The sequence below is a fragment of the Arachis hypogaea genome, chromosome 6 (assembly GCF_003086295.3).
Source record: "Arachis hypogaea cultivar Tifrunner chromosome 6, arahy.Tifrunner.gnm2.J5K5, whole genome shotgun sequence".
Classification (NCBI taxonomy): Eukaryota; Viridiplantae; Streptophyta; class Magnoliopsida; order Fabales; family Fabaceae; genus Arachis; species Arachis hypogaea.
In genome coordinates this window covers 11,833,308-11,851,226 of record NC_092041.1, presented here as the reverse complement: position 1 = coordinate 11,851,226, position 17,919 = coordinate 11,833,308, and the positions used below count along the sequence as shown (strand labels likewise).

Below are 17,919 nucleotides of genomic sequence, written 5' to 3'. Positions count from 1 at the left end.
TATAAAAAGATCTCTTAAGATTGAGTTATATTCACTTAGTTATATAATTAATAGAAATTAAACAACATTTTAATTTAAACATTATATACTACTGGCAACGGTAAGAAATCATGATAAAATGAAAGAAAAGCTTGAAAGCTTTGTTAGGCTTTTTAATAGCAATAGGTAACGGCTTGAAGAGCTTTACCTTTTTCTTCTTTTTTTTTTAATATAATTTACAATACAATAATATTTAAAAAAACAAAAAAAACTAAAACAGTCTAAATTTATTTTATTTAATATTTATTAATTATTATTATTATAAATAATAAATATTAAAGAAAATAAAATATTTTTTTTAGTATTATGGTAACAATAAAAGCTTTTGCTTTGTGTAATTGAATATAAGAATTCATGATTTGGTGGCGTGCATGCATCTTTATTCTCTAGTATTTACTCTTTAGAGCACAGATTTCAGATTATTTTATGCCAAAAGTTAATTATAGATATAGGGCCCAACGGAATCGCCACAAGATTTTTGGTACTAATATTAGGTCCTACTCATCCATCATATAAGTGGCTCCACTTAATAACTATGAATGATGTCTGAATTGTACCTAAAAAGAGGGGAAAAAGAAAAGAGGTAAAATAATAATGTTGCCACTCAAAAATGGATTCATAGTTTGAGCATGGCTTATGGGCAATCATAGTCAAACTAAAGAGATGGAATTTGAGAGACAAGGAAAAAAATATGAATGAAAAGTAATGCATGTTTGGCTAGCTACCATTATCATACTAGGTTTGCAGGTGCTACCTATTTTATGAATAAATATTTAAATTAATTAAAAAAATCAGACTATACACTTATTTTTTAACAAATTTTTAGTCCTTATAAATTTTTAAAAATTAATTATGATCATCAACAGCTTGGTCTCTATATTATTTTATAATGACATTTTATAAAATCTAATTATCTTATAATAAAATTTATTAAGAACTTATTTATTAAATAGGCATATTAAAAAAATTTAATTAAAAAAATTTTTCAAAAACTTCTAAAGAGTAAATTTTTTAAGAACCCAAATATTTAATTTTAAATTCCTTAAAACCAATTTGAGTATTTACTCTCATCTTTTTTTTTCCTTAGTATTTTTTTAATTATTAAAGAGAAATTAGATGCATTTTATTTTGTTCATGTATCTAGCAAGAAACTTAACAGACAAAAAAAAAAAACAAATTTATTCTATATTTTGAAGATGAGAGTCTCAATAATGAGATCTTTGGTAATGGATAAACAAGAGAAATAACTTGATTAAGATGAACTAATAAATAACATAAAACAATAACTTCCCATATTAAATTTCCTTGATTGAAAAAAAGTGCAGTGACAGCAACTAAAGCATTAATAATAGTCCAACATCAATGGTAGATTACTATACTTTTAAGGTTCTACTAATTAACATAACTCTATACATACATAATCAGCATGAACTTGTATTATTATATATATTATTATTGTAGTAACAAACTTACAATAATGTTTTGTGTTAATTTCTTCATTTACTTGCTGCTGCTTCATCAGTTGTTGTTGTAGTTGGTGCTGCTGGTTTTGGTGGTGGTTGTTGCTCTTCTTGAGGTGGTGGTGGAGGTAGTCCTCCATCAATGCAACTTCTACACTTGTTCTCAACCCAACCTTCAATGTCATGGTCACCATTGAAGTGTCTTCCACCACATAACCTTGCTATCATTCCAGCAATGACACCTACTATTGTGATCACTGCTATCACAACCACAAGTGTCTCTATTGATCTATGTGAATAGTAGTTATAATTATTATTGTTCCTATTGCTATTAACAACAAAGGGTTGCATCTCATTGCTACTACTCCCTTGCCTTGTTGTGTCCATCATACAGATTCTGATGAACAACAACTACTTTCTTTCAAATTCAAGAAGCTGATAATAAGGCTGAGTATGTAGTTAATAGCAAATAGAGAGTAGAATGGTGTAAATAATGAGACTGACCATCAAAACTTTCAGACACTGATGAGTAATAGTAGTAGTACAGTATTAGTGTCAAACTGAGTTTGCTGCTATCATTAATTAATGCTCATCAAAAAAGGGTACTCTGTAATATATAATAGATGGTGGGGTATATTTATATACTTTTAATTTACTTAGTTAAGTAGAATATTGATACCAAAGTACATATTATATATTGGTAAAACAAACAAAGTAATGTTTTAGTTTTGCTAAGTGAAGTTGACTACTATGTAATAATGTTATACATATATCAGATGAGAATTGTATTATATTGTATTTAAAAAATATTATTTATATATTAAAATTAGATATTATATATGAATAACTGATGTTAGTGTATATTTAATTTGATTGTTTATATTATTATCTATAAAATGGGAATCCAATGGCTACTATAATGAATGATTTATATTGCCGTTTGTTACTTTGATTATGTTCCAATTTTTCAAAATTTGTTTACTTTATCTGACTACGGTTTTTCACCTTATAAAATTAAAAATAAAAAAAGGGAGAAAGAAAGCAGGGTGTGACTTTTGAGGAGCTAAGACATATATTGAGGCCAAAAGTGTTTCTGAGTACCCCATTAACTCATTAATATAATTGTCAGTGAGAGATCTTAATATCATATTGAATTGCACAGTAATAAAAAAGAAGAAAAATATTTTCTAATTTTCTTGTCCCAAGTTTGTCCTATGTGGTGTCACATGTTAATGTTTAATCTGTGTGAGACTGGTGATGTTATTTGTTTGTATTGTATTATTTGTCCTTTATATGTTCCCAGAGCAATGTAAATAAATCATGTTATTATAAGAGAGCTATATATGAGTTTCTGCATTCACCTCAATAGTGTCCCAAATTGGATTGGTTTGTCAAGTTGCAGAAACACTTTAATGGTTGTGAGTGTGTGAATCTGATGACTGAAGGAGTGAAGAGGACTAGTGTGTAGGACACACTCCCTTTTAGTAGTGTCACTCTTCACAGTTATGCTTTTCTTCATCACCATAGCTTGGACCATCACAAGTTCAGAAATTATTTTAAATATAGAAAATTAAGTAGTGTTTTTATTAAATATTGGTGTTTGTGGTGCTTTACATAAATGTGGATTATTTGTCATATTCACATTGATAATACGCAATTTACGTGATAGCTTTAGCAAAGATTCAAAGCAGCTTTAATAGGAGCAAAGATTCGCCACATGTCAAGCTCTCATTCAACACGCACCATGCGTGATAGTTTTATAGAGATTTTGCGCACTTTTCCAAAAACACTTTAGCAAAGATTCTCAGTAGGAATTCGATACGTGGCAACATCCCAGCAACACATAGACTGTGTGATTCCACGTGACTGCTCTCCACTAGCATGCAAGTCGCATGTTGATCGTGCAACGCAGGCTGGTCCAGGACACGTGGCAGCCTCCCAGCAACACGCATGGTGCGTGTAGGCTGCTGCTTCCCAAGATGTCTTCATGCAGGAGATAACATATGCAACCGGAAGTGTCTTGAGTAAATGCATGTGATGTTGGTGAAGGGTAAGTTAGTGTATTGGCGTGTATAAAAGGGTAGGGGTGTTGGGGTTTTTGTTGTGTGTGCGTGAGGGTTGAGGTTTTGCTGTGTGTAAGGGAATTTTGTTGGATGGTGGAGTTTTGTTGTGTGTGAGGGAGAGTGGAGGGTGGAGGGTGGGTGGTATAGGGTTTTGAAGTGTGTAAGAATTTTGGTGAGTTTGGAGAGGGCTGAGTGTAAGGGTTTAGTGTTAGGTTTAAACTGAAAGTGACTTTAATACGTTTAATATGGTATGTGATTATACGTTTCTGGAAGATCATATTATCAATTATTTAGGACATCCTAATTATGAAAGTTTGTTATTTCTATTAATATGAATGTGTAATATAATTAATAATATTTTGTGATATTTCGAAAAATAAAATGATTATATTAATTTTGTAATTTTTTAGAAATTAATAATATTAAGTTTCAAATTTTATATTAATATTTTATGTTGTAATGTTATTTTTATTTAGTTGTAATATGTATTTTTTTAATTTTTAATTACTTGTAATTTGTGTTTCAATTGTCTTGTACCCATGCTAACAGGAATATTCTGCCTTATAAGCTTGATTCGTCGAAACAATGGCACCTGGCGGTTGAGCAGACTTTACGAACCACGAGATTCTACCATGTATCGAGAGTGGGTAGATTAGAGGGCATTCCAGCTTGCTATTTGTTCTTGTGAAAAGGTGGAAGCCGGAGACTCATTCTTTCGTATTGTCAGCTAGTGAGGTTACAGTGATACTGGAGGACGTGTTACACATATTTGACCTACCGATTGACGGAGAGGCTGTAACCGGTTAGCCGATAGCAGTCAGGACTTCTTGGTTAGCAATAGCATGGCAATTTTTGGCACCGAACCCGTCTTGAGTAAATAATCTAAAAGTTACATAAAGTTGTCCTGGGTTCGCCATATCAGAGACACACAACCTCTAGACACTTGGAATTTTGTTCAGCGATACATTAGGTGTCATATCTTCTGTCTGCTGGGAACTACCCTCTTCATAGATAAGTCGACTACGTATGCCCACGCGAAGTATCTACCACTTCTCCAGAATTTTGAGCAGATCAACAGTTACAGTTGGGGGTCAGTAACTCTCGCACATCTTTACAAGGCATTGTGTCGTGCATCACGGTACGATTCCAAGGAGATGGACGGCCTGCTTGATTTGTTGTTTGTTTAGGTGTGGGAACGAATGTCATTTCTTGCGCCCATTCCGAGACATCAGCTTGGGCCCCCTGAGATACCGGTTGTACGCAGGTAACACAGTACCAGTACATAGTTTATTGTTGTTTGTCTTGCATTTTATTCATGTTTCACTATCAAGACGTAATTTAAACTTTGTTATAACGTTGTGTATTGCAGGTGGAGTCATCATCCACGAACCAACGCATGGATTTCGAAGAAAGCGGCGTCTATTAGACACGACATAGACTACATGGAAGAGGTCAGTATTGGTATCAATTTATTAAGAATAATTTACGGTATTAATAATCTAACTTAGCCCATTCAATCTTTTGGCAGTTTATGTTTCAGCCATATCTCCGTTGTATCTAACTTAATTAGCCCATGAAACATGTGTGGCTTCCGTTGTATCTCCAAATCTCCCAGCAAGCTTTTTTCTGTATCAAGCTAGCTTGAATAAGCCAATTGCACCCACGTCCATAACTATTGCATTTTGCATAGAACGTCTGTGACTCAGATTCGTAAACAACGTAATTGACTCCTCTGAAGATAGTGTAACTCCGAATTGCCGCAATGACTGATTTTCTAGAACCGTACTCCATTCCAATCCGAAACTCCCCGGCCTCAGGGTCAGCAACACCTATAAAAATAATAAGTTGTTGCTCATTGATCCATCAAAACAAAATTAAGGAAACATACTACCCACTGCTCACCTACCTATGTTCGCATATTCGGAAAACTTCGGTGCATACATGGCGTCAAGATCCAAGCTACGCATAAAAGGTGAAATGTCTATCGGTTGACTAACTGCGAGTGGAACCACTAATATTTCCGCGATTGCCTCACCCCTCCCGTCCCATCGTCATCCTCGTACTCGTCACTGGCTTCATAAGTAGCTTTGAACTCCTCGTCGCTATCATTATTCATTCCTTCATATGCTTCAGTTCTGTCATTTTGCACGTATGGGTCATGTTGAACCTCATCTACAGTTATATGTTGAAACTCATACAACTCAATCCATGGATGTTGCACCTGAGTTTGCTGGTAAATATGAAACATTCGCTGAATACTTGTTTCGTCCACGATCGGCATAACCTCAAACTATACCAGGCCACCAAATACCACAACTGGACTCCAGTAGAAAATGTTGCTCACCCTCTTTAAAATATCACTCTCTATACTCTGATAGAGTTCGTACTGTAGTTCCGCAAACGTTATAGTGCACGGAACCACAAACGAAAATGTACTCTCACAAGCAAAGTTCGCACGTTCATATATATTACGTATAACCTCACCATTATGGTAAACCATTATATTTGCAGTGTCCTCTATGACACAAACAAAAGAGAAAAACACCTCGCAAAAGACTCAACTCCTCTTGCAATGTAGCAAAATAGTTACGACCTCTGATTTTTATAGGCAAAGGACTCACTTCGCAGGTTCCATATTACAAAACGATCCAATCAGCGACTGCCACATGTCAAACACGCACGATGCGTGTTGCATGGATGTACTCCATGTGTCAATCTGGCATGCTGCATGTTGACTCAGCACGTTACCTGCGTGTTCCACTGCACTCTTTGCAATGTCCACTTATTTGTATATACACTCAAAAATTATTTTCAAATATTACTCAATTATTTTTTTATATTAAAATTATTTAGCCTCACAAGTTCACAACATAATTTACAATGCCAATAATAAATATTATTTTTTTCTCAACCACAATTTTTGTTAATAATTTAAGAAACTTTTTATTTGGATCAATCCAGATAATAGTACTGATTTTGTTAACCTTTTAATCTGCTACTATTACTTGTTTTTTTAATACTTCTTTAGATTTTTAACACGAATATAAATTATAGGAAATTGGGCTGCTTTGGAAAACTTGGAGAATATAGACATTGGTTATTGGTACTTGTCTTGTGCTCTTTCTTTTTTTTTAAATAATAATTACTTTTTAAAAAAAATCATTCATCGTTCATGTGTAAGTATAAAGAAAATTATCAGGGCCAACATTAAACTTTTAACACTTTGTTGTATTTGGAATTTTTTAGATTTGTTATTTGCGTACAAAAATATTAATGCTGACTAATTAATAATAAAAAATATAAAATTTATTGACTTTATAGTACTATTGTAAAAATAAATAATTTTTAAAAATATTAGGTATACATTAAAATAATTACTAAATTAGTTATTATATATTTTTATATAAATATATATTATTTAATTTATTTTTTTATGAATATTTTATATTTTAATATATATTCTATAAAAATAATTATTTAATTTTCTATATATATATAGTATATAAGTATAGTTGATAATTGGTTTAATTATTTTGTTGGCCTCTATAATTTTACTAAATTTTTAATTAAGTCTTTATATATTTTTTTTCAATTAGTTTTCATACTACTTTTAATTTTGTAATTAGGTCACTTTCATATATTAAACACGTTAAAATTAACAGAATATTTCTCTCAAAATACATACAGTAAAAAATCTAATTAAATTTTTAATTATAAATATCTTTAATTTACAAAAAAAATTCAATTAACTCTAATATTTTTTATACTAATAAAGATCTAATTATAAAACTAAAAATAATAAAAAAATTAATTAAAAATACAAAAACTTGATTAAAAATTTAATAAAATTATAATAACCAACTAATTAAACATTGATAATTTCATAAACGAATACAACATTAAATCAATACATTAAATAGTACATATAAGTTAGGGTTAAGTACTGAAATCGTCCTAAACTCTGGGGTGAAAATCAAAATCGTCCCCAACCTTTTTTGTTATTAAAATCATCATCAACGTTACAAAACGTTATAAAATCGTTCTTTTTCACTTCAATTTTATTTTTTTACCATATTACCCTTCATTATTAATAAAAATAATTAAAAATAATATTAAAAAAATTAAAACAAACTCCCCCTCCCCCCCTTCCCCACCCGTAACTCCCTCACTCCCTCACCCCACTCCCTCACTTACCCTCCCGTAACCCCCTCAGCCCTCACTCCTTCACCCCACTCCCTCACTCACCCAATCTCCTTCCACCTCCTCCCTCTCTCTTTTCTCACCACCATCACCACTGCCACCATAGCCATTCATTACTCATAACAAAACAAATTAACAACAACATTCACAAAACAAAATAAATCAACACAAAAATCAGAAGCAGAAGAAGCATAACAATTTTAATAATCACATCAATTTCAATCAACAATAATTTAATAATCATCAACTACAATTTCAGTTTTCATATCTAAAAGTTCAATAATCATTAAGTTACAATTTCAGAAGTAGAAGTCCAAGCAGAGAAAGAAGCAGAGGCAGTAACAGAAGAAGAAGCAAAGGCAGTCACAGAAGAAGAAGCAATGCCGGCGGAGTCCCCCTCCCGATGACCACGCGACAGCGGTGGCGGCGAACCCTAGAAACGAATAAGTAGGGCAGCGGCGGCGGCGAGAAGAAAAATCTTCTCCCTCAGAGCCTTATGCACCTTACTCCCATCAATATCCCTATACCTAAAACTATTCCCATCGTAACCAACCGGTGCCTGCAAGTCACCTTTCTCAATGGACCACCCCAATCGTGTGTGCCCTGTTTCCCCTAAATGCAAAACCCTAATTTCGAAGTACCACACTCCTTCAACCACCCCTCTCGTTGGCCTCACCATTCTGTAGCCCTTCGTGCTCCCTGCCACCATTCGGTCCTCGCTTAACTCAACCTTCTCCGCCTTGTACACCTTCGAGAGGCAGATCTTCATCTCTACCATGTCATCGCTCTTGTCCGAGAATATTGGCATCGGCGTTATAAGCATTATGTCTTCGCCGTTTGCGCTGTGGTGATTGTTGTTATTGTTGTTAGCCTTGTTCTTCTTCTTTGAGGGAGGTGAAGGGTGGGGGGTGAGGGAGTGGGCTAAAGGGGTTACGGAAGGGTGAGTGAGGGGAGTGGGGTGAGGGAGTGAGGGAGTTACGGGAGGGGAGCGGAAGGAAAGGGGGAGTTTGTTTTAATTTTTTAATATTATTTTTAATTATTTTTATTAATAATGAAGGGTAATATGGTAAAAAATAAAATTGAAGTGGAAAAGGACAATTTTATAATGTTTTGTAACGTTGAGAATGATTTTAACAACAAAAAAAGGTCGGAGATGATTTTGATTTTCACCCCAAACCTTAGAGAAGATTTCAGTACTTAATCCTATAAGTTATGTCTTGTTTATGATATCTGGTGAGTTTTAGCGTTAGACCTATGTATTATACTTAGACATTACATCTATACATCACACACCTACATAATACTCTCACACACTGTATGAGTATATACTGTCTGAGACTTGAACTCGGACGTAACTTGGATTGTAAGAAGCATATAGATATGTTATTTGTGTTAGAACGTTAGGTCTTCGCTACAAAAGTACTTAAAGAGTGTTATATTATAAAAATTATTCATTAGGCACATATAAAAAAATATCTAAATAATTTTTATATTTTACTAATTTATTTTCATCTTTAGCAAGATCAGAATCCATCACCTCCCCTATATTTTTGTTCGTATCTTTTAAAAAATAATCAAAAGGTAAAGACAGAAAAACCAAAAGCTACAGACTCTCTCACCTCTTCAAAAAAGAAAAGAAAGAAAACAAAAGTGAATCTAGTGGCCCTTCTTCATCTCTCTCTGACTTCTCACCTCATTCAACCAAAAAACCCTAAGATCCAATTTTTTCACAGTCAAACCGCATAACCTCCTACCACATATGAAGGCGTCATCGACTACAGTGCATGCCAGCACCCGCGACTCGTCTGATAACAATGTCTCCGACAACTTCTTCACAGACAACGTTTTTCTTTGGGTTGTTGACAGCTTAAGACTACAAACTTCGTGTTGTCATCAGGACTCGAGCATCTTCTAAATTGTCAGAAAATCGAACAACAAGGTGAAGTTTTGCCTGATCATTGTACTCCCAACACACAACCTTTTATTCGCTGTTTTTTCTTTTGCATATCTTTTCTCTATTGGTAACTTTTCTTTTATTAATTTGATTAAGTGATGTTTTGGGTTTTGAAAAGATTGATTTCATAAGTTGATTTTCCAAGTCTGAATATGTGGAGTCCAAATATATTTTGTGACAAAGTGGAATGCCGTTTTTTGAAATAACTCGTTTGTACTGTTACTATTATTATCACATTTTTTGTTATAAAAAAGTTACATTAATAAAAAGTTACTGTTGTTCCTTTCTTTCTATTTGTTTGCAGATAAATCAAAGAAGTTTTTTAAACATTGTTCTCCTAACATGAGGGTTGTTGCATGTAGAAGTGATCGCAAAAGATAGACAGTGTATTATTTGTGTTTTCTATTAATGATTTTTTTGTTCTGTGTTGTAAACATATTGAATGGAGTTGATTTAGGCATTTCTTTGGCACAAAACAACATTGGCCACTTGATAAAGAATCAAGAATTACATTCGGTGTATACAAAGGACGGGTACACATTTAAATTAATATATAATTTGTACTTTTTTTAATAATCATGTAAAAATAGATAAATTACATATAACCGAATTAATAAAATTTATCATAATAAATTAAATGTATGTGATAAATATTTTTTGTAGATTGATGTGTTGGTTTCAGATAGAATAACTGCTAGATATGGTCCTAATTGATCTCTGTGACAATTGTATCAAGCTTAAAATAAAAACTCGAGAAAAAAAATCTGGATATCTTCACTTGAAGTAGAGAAGTTACTTGCTTTTTATAACTTCAGAAGCATGGTGAGGATTTGTTTAATGTATGTCACAAGTGGAATATTTTTTATGACTCCTCTGAATAAGCGAAATAATTCAATTTATATAGATTTTTATGAATATCACTATGTTAAAGATATTATTGGGATATCTTTGTTAAAAGTTATCCAGGATAAGTTAGGGTTAAACTACTTTAATGCATTGGATGATGTTGCTTCTGGTATAGAGGATAATAGGATGCATGAGAATATGAAAAGATTAGAATTTATCATTTTTTAATTATTATTAATTTTGTACATGTTATACTTCAATTATTATATTTATTAACATATTTATTTTAAATATGTCTATAATTTATTGTATAATATCATGTTGCTATTTGCTTCTTCAGTTGTTTGTTTTTTTCAATTATTTTTTATTTTTTATTTTTTTATTAATTGCACTTGTAGTCCTAAGATGTAAAGAATTGTCAAGAACAATTCAAAAGCAAGCACTGTCCAAAATAGATCAAAGACAAAAAAGAGAGGATATATTCATTTTTTTTCTGATTTAATATTATACTGGTATTACATGAGTTTTTGCTTTTGTCATTCTCTATATAAACTAATTGGTAGTGCACTTTGTTACAATAAAAATGTATTAGGTACAAAAATTATTTTCTATTTCAGAATATTTTGTATAACAGCATTTTACATGTTTGATTGTTATCATTTTTAATTTGATAATATTTTTTATAAATTATTACTGAAACAAATAGATATGTTATTCTACATCATTGCAAGACATTGATTAAACATGATGTCAAGGCTGATCGAGTTGTAAGTTTGCATAATGATAGCTTCATATTTATTAGTAACTTTAATTTTTTTTGGAATTAAATTTTTTTTTTGCAGTATATCCTGTATCAATGTCAGGAGGATCAAAAAATTAGAAGTTTGTTGTTGAGAAATCAAAGATTACTACAAACTTTGAAATGAATGTTTCGAAAAGTAAAGGCAAAGAACGAGAATACAAAATTGGTTCTAAATAAAAAGATTTTGTGAAAATGCACAAACTTAAAACCAGAGATTCATATGTGTTTGAGATGGTTTCCAAAAAGGATAAATTAATTCGAGTTTCTGTAACTAGAAGATAGTACATTAGTTGGTTTGAAATTTTTTGATGTTATTTTGGGATATGTATTATATTTTGAAGTTTAGACTTTTTATGCTCTGAAAGTTAAAATATGTACTGTGGGTGAATTTGTGACTTAATCTATGTAATTTTTTGTTATATGATGTAAATAGTTGCTCTAAATAAATGTAAAGTATTTGTTTTTATTTTTTTTGTAATGACCATCAAATTATTATGTTTTTTTTTAATTATAATATTGAGATTAGATATGATTTTTTGTCTAAAATATTTTAGATATATTGAATAATTTATTTTTTAATATGTTCAGGTATGATTCAATATGTTTATTTTAGATATATTGAATAGTTTATTTTTCAAATGATGGATGTAATGTATAAATGTGAGTTATTGAAAATTTGAAATAATTTTTTTTACATATGTGTGATGGATTAATCAAAGGTAAAAAATGAAGACCTTTCAAATAGATACATTTCTTTTTTGCAAGGTGTGATGTATTTAGGTTTGGGCATATTATGAAGAAATTTTCTTAGCCTATGTTTCTTAACTATATGAAGGCTTTTAGATAATGCCAAAAAAAAAAAAAGTCCTCTGGGCAATTCGGGCTGAATAGATTCTTACAAAGCTTTTAAGATTGGATTATGAAACAAGCAGGGGTTGCCCTTGTGTGAGTATGTAGGGACACAATAGGAAGCATAGTTGTCAACGGTTAGGTTATTGGATCAATGGATTACTAATTTAATTGTTGAATTACGGGTTAAATCGATTAATTCAGTATTATGTAAATAAAAAATAAAATAATAAAAAATTTGAAATTAAAATTTAAAATATATATTTTTATTAATATTTTAAGAATATCAATCTATTCTAAAATAATATAGACCAAAAATAGTAAATATTTTGTTATTTTTATTTTATCATAAATAGTTTTATTATTTTTATATTAAAATAACTATTATTTTTAAATTTTAATAATTTATTAATTAGTTTATATCTATTACACTATTATATACTATAAGTATTTATTGAAAAATAATACTAATGGATATTATATAATTATGAAAAAAAAGTGACTTTATAATTGTTAAATAAAATATAATTAATTTAAGAATAAGTGAATTTATAACTAAATTTAAAATAAATTAGATACAAGTAAATTATTTGATAATATATATATATATATATATATATATATATATATATATATATATATATATATATATTATAATTTGCATGCATATTAACAAAAATTTTTAGAGGGGTGATTCGAATTTTATCTCTAATATTTTGGTAAAATTTAAATCCTAATCGATTCGGTTGGATCGGTTCTCATCGAGTTTGACCAATTTTTTATCTCATGCAGTTCAAATATCGGACTAGATCGATAGAAGGTCTGATTCACCGATTTTTTGGTTGAATTGACCGATTCGATCCGGTTTTAATAACACTGATAGAAAGGATAGGATAAGGTTTGAATTCAACTCTTAACTCTATTCATGGGTCGGGTTGGTATGGCCTATGTCCCGTCCAAAAAAAAAAAAGCTCAACCCATAAATTAAGAACAATATAATTCTAACCTTATTCGCAGTCAATCTATGGCTATCAAACTCTATCTACGGATATACAATATTATTATATAACTTAATGAGCATGTAAATTAAAAATTTAATACAAACAATATAATCATTTTATAAATAACATAATCGTCCCATAAATAACATAATCATCAAATATTTAATTTTACATAAAAGTGTTTACTTAAATTAATAACACAAACACAAATAAAATATTGTGATATAATGTTATATTTATATATCACTAAAATAGAATTGATTTTTATATAAATTAAGTAAAATTATTAATTGATGATCTTGACTCAATGATAAAGACTTTTTATTCTGAGTAAGAGGTCCTATTAGTTCAATACCATCTATAACATATTTTTATAATATATACACTGGTGCGGGTTGGTTAGGTAGGATTGACACTCAATCCGCACTCAAACACATTCTGTACTCAACTCTATTCGTAAGGGATCGAATTGGCAACCTTATCCGAACGGGTTGGATATCCGCAAGTATCGGGATGGCAATACTACCCGAACCTGCGGGTACTCACCCCGCACCTACCCACCCCGCATTGGGGCGGGATTTTAGCGGGGCGGGTTCTTGGGAGGGGCGGGGCGAGATCGGATTTAGGTAATACCCGCTCCGTATATATATATATATAATATATAATTTTAATATATAATATGTATAATATATGTAAAATAATTAGTAAATGATTAAGAATATTGTATCATATTTAAATTTTTACTTTAATTTATGTTATGTATGTGATGATAGTTATATAAATTTTGAAATTTAATTTTATTTATTGAATTTTAATAATTATAGGAATGGATAGGGGCGGGGTAGGTACCCGCATGGACGGGTTATAGTTCAACGTTTTACTACTCACAAGTAGAAGTGGGACGAATTCTATGCGGGTTGTTGTACGGCGGGACGGAGTCGGGTAGAGCAAAAACCCGTCTCTACCGCCCCGTTACCACCCCTAGTGAGTAGGGTGCATGTTGCTACCTCTAAGTTTATATATTTTTTTAATTGGCTCTTTACACTATTTTTAATTTTATAATTAAATTTTTTATATAAAAAATATTAAAATTAATGAAATATTTTTTTAAAAAAATTTATAGTAAAAAATTTAATTAAATTTTTAATCGTAAACACCTTTAATTTATAGAGAAATATTAAATTTAGTCTAATATTTTTATACTACAGACTTAATTAAAAAAATAATATAAAAATTTAATTATAAATTTAGTAAAATTATGAAAATGGAATAACTAAATCTAATAATAAATATTTTAAAATAAAAAAAATTATAATTACGTTTTGGTCTGCCTTGGACTCCGTCTCGTCAACGTGAATTATACCACGCATAATAGAAAATAAAAATCTTATTTGTTCTTTACAAAAAAAATTATTTCATGAATTATTCATTTTGGCTAGTTTTTCTAAAAAATAACTACTATTAAGTATTAATTAAAAAATAAAAATAGTAGAATTTGTAATTAGTTGGTGGGATTATCCGATTTTGTTGTATTCCTGGATTTTGTGCTCTGAGTTTGTTTTGATCTATATACGCGGATTTCAAAATCCGCCCCAAATATTCAGATTCCATTTTTCTTTTTCAAATCTTGGTGCCTATTTCAATCCGCTTTCTTTCTCCGAAGTGAGGGAGAGAACGATCGAGCGAGCTGAACTGCAATCGGAATCGGAATCCGAATTAGAATCCGAATTCGGATGGGGACTCCGGAATTCCCTAATCTAGGCAAGCATTGCTCCGTTTCCGATTGCAAGCTCATCGATTTCTTGCCCTTCACTTGCGATCGCTGCAATCAGGTTTCTCAATTTCTATTCCTTTTCTTTATTGCTATGATTTTTTTTCTGTTGTATTTTACCTGCATTTCTTGGTTACTTTTCGATTTTGTGCCTTGATTTTAGAAAATAGAAATTTGTTTTGTGGAAATCTTGTTTTGACTTTGATTAAGGAGAGTGGAAGAGATTAGCGATTGAGCTGAAAACTGAGATGTTCTCTGCCAATAGGAATAGAAATGTTTGTTGAATTGAAATGCGAATGTTGAAGGAAAGAAATGTATTGAACCTAAACTGGATGGTTGGTCAACGAGATCGTGTGGATATTGATTATTGAACTGATATGCTGAGAACTTATAGATCACCATTGGTATGATGCTTGTCGAAATGTTAGAACTTAACAATCTTAGTTTGACCATTGTTTGCTTTATCAAATGCATGTTATGAGCATATAAGCAATGGACTTTTATTTCAAAAATTGAGAAAAAACCACCAATTTAGTCTCATGAAAGACTGGAACACCAACATTGTAGTTTGAAAAGGACTAAACAAGTATGTGGTACTTGAAAGATGTAGTCTAATGAGGCATATCTTTTTCAGGTACCATGGGTTTGTTTAGTTCTTTTGGAGGTAAATTTGTTGATGTTTTAATCTTTCAGGAGAAGTGCTGTCAGTGTTAGTTGAAATTTGTTGTTTTGAATGTTAGGAGCTTTATCCATCTCTCTGTTTCTTGAAGTGAACAACACTCTTCTAATGGTATCTTGTTCAGCACACAAATAACTTTGAAGTTATGATATCGAGGCCACCATCCGTTTGCTCTTACCTTTGTTTGTCTGCCTTTTAACTTAGACATCATTTAGGTGCTTGGTTTATATTTGAAAATGAAAGTAGTTCATATATAGTGTTTAGCCTTTTTGACAACTTGTATTCAGGTTCCTGTTAAGCTCGCACCAAATCCCTGCAGGTTGTTGTATACTGGATAATATTTATAGGCATGTAGTATTTGGTAGTTAAAATCATCGTGTTTGGCTGCATATTTAGCCAAGAAGTTCTTTTTTTCCCCTTCAATTCTAATGAGCAGTTTGACAGCTGTAGTTCATTGGGATTTGAATATTGAGTAGTGACTAAGGATTATAGCTTTCTGAGGATCTTCAAGTATCGAATTATGAATGAATTTTCTGCTCGTTTTGATATTAAAACTTTGTTTGAGCTAACTATATCACTATATCTGCCAATCTCCAACAGGTATATTGTTTGGAGCACCGAAGTTATATTAAACATAATTGTACAAAGCCCAACAAACATGATGTCACTGTTGTTATATGTCCTCTTTGTGCCAAAGGAGTTCGCCTAATTCCAGATCAAGATCCAAATATAACTTGGGAGAATCATGTTAACACTGAATGCGATCCATCAAATTATGAGAAAGCCACAAAGAAGAAAAAATGCCCTGCCCCTGGATGCAGAGAGGTGTTAGTATTCTCAAACACCATTAAGTGCAGGGACTGCATGATAGACCATTGTTTGAAGCACCGCTTTGGACCTGCACACAAGTGTCCTGGTCCCAAAAAGTTGGAAACAAGCTTTTCATTTATGAGTCTTGTGAATAGAAATAGAAAAGAGGAGCCAAAACCCAATTTGGCTTCAGCCTCATCATCTAAATGGACAACAGGCCTTTTTAATGTAGCTTCTAGTATTATGGCTTCAGCAGAAGCAGGCATTTCCAAATTGAGCGGTGAAACTAACCAAAGCCAGCAGACGACAAGGAATGGGATGGGACAAAGCAGTGGCAGTGGAAATAGAAACGGTTTAGTGGAGCAATGTCCTCAGTGTGGTGCTAAGTTTTCCTCGGTCACCACCTTGGTCGATCATGTGCAAAAAGTTCATGAAAGGAGTGGCAACCGTCCTGGGGCAAAGAAGGTGACAATTGATGCATGTCCGAAATGTAGTAGGGGATTTGTAGACCCAGTTGCTCTTGTGGAACATGTTGAGAGGGACCATGGTGGTAGTTCCAGAGCTTAGATGTGGGGTTAAGACACTGTTGAGGAAATTGCACTGGATTGTTGAGTTTATAGACATTTTTTCTACCAAATTTTATAGCAAAAGGATGTCAAATTGTCAATACCAATTTGAAGATGTAATTTGTTCAGAGAGATCAGTTGTGTAATTTTAGCCTTATTTGACAGCTTGATTATTTGATAATATAGATTCTTTCTTCATGCTTGGAATTAATCTGACTTCTTGAATTGTAATTTTAGCATAGAAAAAGGTTAATTCCTGAGTAATCCTGTCGATGCAAACATTTCAAACGGTGGTGGAACCATCTTTGTTGCACTTTGTTTTTTGCGTTTCAAATTCTATATTTTATCATCATCATCATTATTGTTGTTGATATTATTATGGTCTGAGTGGTTCAAATTCTGTTGTATAAGACTATGTAGGTAAGTTTGGTATGGGCGTAGAGATGGGGGCAAAATATTTTATGGATACATTTGTATAGGACTGTCGAATGCTTTGTTGTCCTTCCAGCTATGCAGAACAAGTAAAGATGCTAAATTATCTCAACACTTAAAGAGAGTATAACACTTTTAATTATCTGTCATGGCATTATATTTATAAAGCATGTTAGTTGTGTTTGTTTCAAGAGAGACAAGCCCATCAAGTTCTTGCTGTTTAAAATCCTCATAGTTTTTGTTTGTTAGCCTCCAGAGCTTTCTTTTAACAGTGCCATACACCTTTTGCACAATAAATTTGAATCTCCAAATGAAATAACTAAATTCAACATTTTTTCCCTCATTTTCAAATGAAAAAAAGTAGAAATTTAGATAAGAAACTCACTCTTCCAATGAGAAGATAATTTTAAAGATAAAAAGTAAAAACCAATCAGAATATGGCAATAT

General features: G+C 31.6%; 1 protein-coding gene across 1 annotated transcript; it reads left to right on the top strand.

Moving 5' to 3' along the window:
• Window positions 1-14,555: 14,555 nt before the first annotated feature.
• Window positions 14,556-17,251, top strand: LOC112696041 (zinc finger AN1 and C2H2 domain-containing stress-associated protein 13). The gene is made up of 2 exons (XM_025748625.3): window positions 14,556-15,046; window positions 16,265-17,251. Exons 1-2 carry the CDS (start codon window positions 14,948-14,950, stop codon window positions 17,039-17,041), a joined length of 876 nt encoding a protein of 291 aa, XP_025604410.1. The 5' UTR covers window positions 14,556-14,947; the 3' UTR covers window positions 17,042-17,251.
• The last annotated feature ends 668 nt before the right edge of the window (window positions 17,252-17,919 follow it).

Coding starts and splice junctions, on each gene's coding strand:
- LOC112696041 (XM_025748625.3), top strand. CDS start 14,948: ATGGGGACTCCGGAATTCCCTAATCTAGGCAAGCATTGCTCCGTTTCC. Junction 15,047..16,264: donor CTTGCGATCGCTGCAATCAG/GTTTCTCAATTT, acceptor AATCTCCAACAG/GTATATTGTTTGGAGCACCG.